The sequence below is a fragment of the Leuresthes tenuis genome, unplaced genomic scaffold (assembly GCF_036924035.1).
Source record: "Leuresthes tenuis unplaced genomic scaffold, fLeuTen1.0.hap1 SCAF_21, whole genome shotgun sequence".
NCBI lineage: Eukaryota > Metazoa > Chordata > Actinopteri > Atheriniformes > Atherinopsidae > Leuresthes > Leuresthes tenuis.
This window is the reverse complement of record NW_027325375.1, coordinates 31,308,108-31,314,946: the sequence shown is the minus strand read 5'-3', so window position 1 is coordinate 31,314,946 and position 6,839 is coordinate 31,308,108. Positions and strand designations below refer to the sequence as shown.

General features: G+C 41.3%; 1 protein-coding gene and 1 long non-coding RNA gene across 2 annotated transcripts; one reads left to right on the top strand and one right to left on the bottom strand.

Moving 5' to 3' along the window:
- The first annotated feature begins 300 nt into the window (after positions 1-300).
- On the top strand, positions 301-2,354 carry LOC140279685 (uncharacterized). The gene is made up of 3 exons (XR_011909353.1): positions 301-392; positions 871-2,191; positions 2,224-2,354. It is a non-coding gene; the product is annotated as an uncharacterized lncRNA (long non-coding RNA).
- A 1,194-nt stretch (positions 2,355-3,548) lies between these two features.
- Positions 3,549-6,635, bottom strand: rbmx2 (RNA binding motif protein X-linked 2). The gene is made up of 6 exons (XM_072374509.1): positions 6,533-6,635; positions 5,740-5,855; positions 4,883-4,934; positions 4,648-4,777; positions 4,256-4,445; positions 3,549-4,183 (listed from the first exon to the last, which is right to left on the bottom strand). Exons 1-6 carry the CDS (start codon positions 6,535-6,537, stop codon positions 3,663-3,665), a joined length of 1,014 nt encoding a protein of 337 aa, XP_072230610.1. The 5' UTR covers positions 6,538-6,635; the 3' UTR covers positions 3,549-3,662.
- Positions 6,636-6,839: the final 204 nt, after the last annotated feature.

The window sequence follows — 6,839 nt, the reverse complement described above, 5'->3', positions numbered from 1 at the left end:
GTTTTAGATGGTTTCCTGCAGGTTTTAGATGTTTTCCTGCAGGTTTTAGATGTTTTCCTGCAGGTTTTAGATGTTTTCCTGCAGGTTTTAGATGTTTTCCTGCAGGTTTTAGCTGTTTCCTGCAGGTTTTAGATTGTTTCCTGCAGGTTTTAGCTGTTTCCTGCAGGTTTTAGATGTTTTCCTGCAGGTTTTAGCTGTTTTCCTGCAGGTTTTAGCTGTTTCCTGCAGGTTTTAGCTGTTTCCTGCAGGTTTTAGCTGTTTCCTGCAGGTTTTAGATGTTTCCTGCAGGTTTTAGATGTTTCCCTGCAGGTTTTAGATGTTTTCCTGCAGGTTTTAGATGTTTTCCTGCAGGTTTTAGATGTTTTCCTGCAGGTTTTAGATGTTTCCTGCAGGTTTTAGATGTTTTCCTGCGGGTTTTAGATGTTTCCCTGCGGGTTTTAGATGTTTCCCTGCGGGTTTTAGATGTTTCCCTGCGGGTTTTAGACGTTTTCCTGCAGGTTTTAGATGTTTTCCTGCAGGTTTTAGATGTTTTCCTGCAGGTTTTAGATGTTTTCCTGCAGGTTTTAGATGTTTTCCTGCAGGTTTTAGATGTTTTCCTGCAGGTTTTAGATGTTTTCCTGCAGGTTTTAGATGTTTTCCTGCAGGTTTTAGATGTTTTCCTGCAGGTTTTAGATGTTTTCCTGCAGGTTTTAGATGTTTTCCTGCAGGTTTTAGATGTTTTCCTGCAGGTTTTAGCTGTTTCCTGCAGGTTTTAGCTGTTTCCTGCAGGTTTTAGCTGTTTCCTGCAGGTTTTAGCTGTTTCCTGCAGGTTTTAGATTGTTTCCTGCAGGTTTTAGCTGTTTCCTGCAGGTTTTAGATGTTTTCCTGCAGGTTTTAGATGTTTCCTGCTCCAACACCTGATTCAGATCAGTGCCTCATTAGCTGCTTTGTGCAGAACTTAACAACCTTTAGAAGAGATTCATTTAATCTGAAACATCTGAAACCTGCAGGACGGCGGCCCTCCAGGACCGGAGTTAGACATCCCTGCTTTAGCGTGTCGTCATGGATAAAAACAACCAACAGCAACCGTTTCTATGGTGACGGATCTGTAGCTGAAGCATCGTACACTTGGTTTTTCAGGAGCTGTGGAGGAGGGTTGAAACTGCAGCACGAGTCGGTGGAAATGTTTTAACCACCTGATCTGGGTGCCATGCTTTGACTTTGGTTTGAGGTCAGATTAGATTTTAAAAGTCGAGTTTAAGCCGTACTAAGATCAGTGGTTTCCACAGGAATACTGCAGAGATGTGGGAGAGTTCCCGGTTCCAACTCTGCAGAATGAGCCTGAACTCATCAGGTAGTCTGGAGTCTCTGCTTCTTCTTCTTCTTCTGCTGACTTTAATGTTGCTGCCTTCACCTACATCAATCATTCTTCTTCTAAAGGCGTTTCACTGATTTCATGACGAAACTAAACGTTCGTGCACATCGTTTCGTGCTTTGTGTTGAATATAATCATCATTTTTACTGTTTTCAGCTCCTTATGTGTGCTTTCTTTGCTGATTTTCTTTGTCATATGTGGCAGTAACTTACAAAACAGAACCTTTTAAGCATTTTTTGATACCAGTTAATGGATTTTATAGAAAATACTCCGTAAATTAAGCAGTTCTTAACCAGCTTCATTGTGTCTGACGCCTGGACCCGGCTGCTGGTATTTCAGGTAAATCAGAATGATTAAAACGCTCTCACTGCGCTGCTCAGCTGGAGGTTGCCGGTTTAGATCCCTGCAGCTGTCTCGTTTCAGAGGTCTGTGTTTGACCTCTGTGGTTAATCCTTTTAATCTCATAAAAGCAGTGAAACGGAGGCGTAATCCTCACATCCCTCCTCCCCGTTCAGCCGCCAGCGCCTTACTTTTCTACCAACAACGACCTCCTCCTCCTCCTCTCTGCGCTCTTTCTCAAGGACTCTCGGTGCTGATCTGCTTCTTGGCTAAAAACCTGTGAAATGCAACTGAAATGATAGCCCAGGGACTTCTTCATGCTCACCTGTTCAAAGCCACGTGTTGGACTCACTGAATGTGACAAACATTCCCTGTTGTGAAACTGTTGCTGAGCAGGAACATACCTCTGATGATCATGTCTGTAACTGAAACATAAAACCTTCAGACCTCTGTTGTGTTTCCTTTCTTCCTTCACTCACAGAAATACTATTTTTATTAGTAGAAACTTGACACAAACCTGCTTCAAAGAGGCATCGCCCTCAGAAACCTTCACCACAGCGACTGTAATAGCAAAATTAAAAGAAATAAAGGACTAGAATTAGGATATAATTAGGATTAGAATCCATGTAGGCCGACATTAAAGCAAAAAAATGTGACAACATCTGTTTGGATTCTGCATGCAGCGAAAACTTCTCCTTTTAATGAGGTAATTATAGTTGTTAGCAATGCTAACTTATTATTAATGATATTAGCAATAAAACATTTAATACATTCTCCCAAAGATATGTGTTCCACCTTTTTTCAGGTTTAGATTAACTGCTTTGTTCCCAGTCCTGAAATTCAATGTTTGCAAAGTCAGGCTAAAATGCAGGTGATGTTATGCTAACAATTTACAGGTAGCTTCTTTGTGCTAATGCTAATGCTAATGACGCTACACGGAGTGGACAAAATGCATCGAATACATTAATCTTAGGTCAGGGAGAAAATAGATGTTTATATTTGGCCAATTTTCCTTAAATTTCCAAAGAAATGACTTCGTTAAAGTTGTATCTGCTTCAGCTAATCTTAATTTGTCCTTTTTAAACAAAAGTCCACTGTGATTGGTCAGCTCCAGTGGCCTGAACAGGCTCCACCCACCAGTCTACATCATTAAAAAGCTCTGAGTGAAACTGTTTGATGACCAAAAGTGATTGTAAGTTGTGTATAAACTTGTAAGTATGCTATAATTTAACTTCCTCATCGTGAGAACCACACTGGTGGAAATATTTATCACTGAATTGCCCAAATATTCCTAAAGCTGCACAGAGTAAACCAGTGTTTCTGGTGGCTGTAGGTGGGCGGGGTTATAGGCGGGCCTCATTAGCATATTAATGGAAAAGTTATTTTTTTTCACCATTTTTGGGTAAAAAACTTAAAATGTACAATTTTGAGAAGCTCAAATGACTTTAAACGAATAAATAGCTGCTGGGTGGAATTTAAAGATGTTACCTGCTAAAGCGTGATTAAAAGTTCTAGTTTTTTTTTAGGTTGTTCACCTCTCGTTGGAGTTATTTTACAGATATATAACGTTTCTTTGATTTATTACAAACTCACAAAAAAACCCCACAAACCTTTCTGAAACATGTTTACGCCTCACACACGTGCTCCTTACAATTCAATTCAATTCAATTTGTAACGAACATGAAGGAAAAAGTCCCACATAAAATCATGAGGTCCGTTCAGGTGTAATGACAGCTGCAGCCACCAGGGGGCGTGAAGTGTTTTAACGTTATTAAACGATTTTTAAAGGTCGGATGAATTCAGACATGAAAGCTGAAATGAAAACATGAAACAATATAAACAAACTCATCTTTTATTTATTGTTAATTCCAACAATGTATTTCTTCTGATTTATTTTGACATAAACCGTCCTAAAACCACCAAATTATCAGTTAATTATGGACTCATTTGTAGCTCCACCTCCTTTTTCTTATCTCCTGTCAAAGTCTCTGTCTCTTCTTCTGTCGTCTCGGTCTCTATCCGTCTCTCTTCTTCTGTCTGTGTCTTTTCTTCTTTCATCATCTCGGTCTCTATCCATCTCTCTTCTTCTGTTGTCATCCCGGTCCGTCTCTCTTCTTCTATCATCTCTGTCTCTATCCAGCTCTCTTCTTCTGTCATCTCTTCTTCTATCGTTTCTGTCTCTATTCGTCTCTCTTCTTCTCTCCTCGTCGCTGTCACGGTTCCTCCTCGTGTCTTCGTCCCTGTCTGTCCCTCGCCGCCTCTCCTCTTCCTCGCGCCGTGCCTCCATCTCTCTCGCTCTCTGGCCGTTCTGTTGTTCTCGTGTTGGCGCCACCTTCTGGTTGTATTTGTCGTAGGCGGCGTCCTCCTTCTCCTCTTTGACTCTGACAGCAGCAGGACGAGGAGGAGGAGGAGGAGAGGAAGAAGGTGCCCGGCTCCGCTTCTTCTTCTTCTCCTTCTTCTCTTTCTTCTTTTTCTTCTTCTCTTTCTTGTCTGAGAAAAACAGGAATTTAAATCCACCTCGTCTTGTTTCAGGTTGTTTCAGACAAAAGGAAGTGGCCTCACCTTTTTTGGGCTTCTTCACAGGTACGTTGTACTGCTCGTCTTCCTCTGAGGAGGAGGAGGACGGCGCCTCGGGGGCTTTGGGTGCACAGCCCTCCTCCCTCAGGTGTTTGGTGATGTCGTCCATGTCCTCGTTGTCTTTGGGCGGACGGTAGTCTTTCACGTGATCCACCCGGATGGTCCGACCTTTAATCTGACCGAACAAAAGCAAAAGAGATCAAACTTTGCAGATGTTTTAATAATTAAGTCATTTTTATAGTAATTTATAGAGCCTGAGACCAAATGAGAAGCTTTTCTCCATATAACTTTATAATAAACTGAATATTTCTGTTTGCTTTGTGCAGTTGGTGTTGTTCCTTTCTCTGCCTGTAGGGGGCGCAGTTACATGCAAACACCTTGATGCCGTTGAAGTTGTCCACAGCCAGGATGGTGCTCCTCTGGTCCTCGTAGCAGATGAAGCAGAAACCTTTGGACTTCCCCGTCTTCTTGTCCCGCACCAGGTTGATGTTGACGGTCTCTCCGTACCTGATTGGTCGAAAATAAAAGGTCATTTTCACATATATATATATATATATATATATATATATATATATTTTCACAATAACCGGAGACATGAGCAGATTTACGTACTGAGAGAAGACGCAGATCAAGTCGCCTTCAGTCAACTCGTAGGGAAACCCGCCTGCAGGAAGCCAAACACCTTTTATTCAAACAGAAACTTACATTTATGAGCTTTTATCTTTACAGAAGCTGATACTAATCTGTCATTTTCAGTGTTTTTTCTTTGTTCAGCCTCTTAACTTTGACCTTTGACCCATTCAGAAAGAAAAAAGGCTCCTAACTCAAGGGATGAACCAGTGTTGTGTCGACACAGAACAGACAACTTAGCAAAGAAGCCATTTTAAACTGGATCTTTAGGCACTTTGTCACAAAGACACATCATTTGTTCCCATTTCTTTAGCTGCATCTATGAAAAACAGCAAAGAAAACACAGTTTGACAGACAGAAAATAGGATTTCTGCAGCAACAAGGTGATTCCCAAAGAGCTATTAGCTGAAAACTTGGCATATCTCAGCATGGTGTGCAGTGTGTCCTTAAAACATTTGAGGAAACTGGACAAGTGGAGGACAAAAGAAGAAGAGTCAGGCCTAAAAAAACTATCTCCAGCAGATGAACAGGATCTGAAAGTGATGTCCTTAAGAAAGAGGAAAAAATCCAGCTGTGACCTGACAGGACCTGAGAGATGCAGGTCACTTGAGTTTCTGTTACTGGAGAGACTTTTAGAGTCTAAAATCTGACAGTTGCTGGATTTCTGGGGCTCATATACACACAGTATTAGTTAAAAGCACCAATATCAGTGGATTATGTGACTCTATCAATATATAATCATAACTGTCCATTGGAGGCTTCCTCTTTGCTTTATGTCCATCAACTAAATGTGAAGAAAACCTGCTAGAAATGCGACGCAGAGCTGGTTAAAGCCTCACCAACAAAGATCCAGGCGCTGTCTTTGTAGACACTGTGCCAGGAAACGGACTCGTTGATGCCGAGGTTGGCCTCGCGCTCATTCAGCTCGTTGATCAGCTTCACCTTGGTGAGCGGACTGAAAACACAGGACAGAGAGGAGGGTTCAGTAAATAACCTCAGACCCGTCACCCCGGCTCATCTGCGACTGTCTTTAGGCTGTGAGACGTACAGGAAGACTGGTTTCAGTCTTGATTTAAGCAGCATCATGTGTCACACCCGTTAAGAATAAAGTGTTTTACATAAGACTTAAAGGAGGAAATAAAAGGGCACGTGAGGAGAAGAACAACGCACATAAACAGGAGATAAGTAGATTACTTTTAGCAGTTTATTGGTAGCGTGTTCTTAGTTGTATTGTGCAGCATTAAAGGCATATTTTAGATCATGCAGCACATGTAACAGCTCTTCTAAAACCTATTTGTGTGCATGTCTGTGTGAATCATTTGATTGTGAAGCGGCAGAAAAACACCCCACAAAACACTTTATTCCTGTCAGTACTGGCTGCTCACAATATGCCGAAGGAAAAAGCAGTTCCTTGTGCTTTTAATGAAGCAGATTGTTAATATCTAATCAAGTAACTTCACTGATCGATTGAAGGAAATCATTAAACCGCGAGGAGTTTTAACAGAATCTGGCCAATAAGAACGGAGCGATGGCGCCGTTTAACAAGCTGCAATGTTTACTAGCAGCGAAAATCAAGAGTAAATAACAGATATAAACTAGAAACCCCCTATAAAGTGTTTAATGCTTACTTACTTCATGTTGTACTGCTATCAAGAGAAGCTGATTGTACGGTGCGGTAGAAATGGTGACTCCTGTTGATATGAACCACTTCCGTTTGAATTCCCGCCTCTGCCGCCACCTGCTGTTCGGATGTTGTAACTACAAGCTAAGTTTATGTAGCTAAACGACTACATTATCATTGATTTAAGATACGAATAAAAGTGTTAAGTTAAAAGAGCAACTGTGGTACAATTTTATAATTGTTTTTGCAAGATTATGTCTAAGACTGAATTGATATTTGTCTAAAATATCTGTTCACCCGCCCGTACAATAGGTGGCG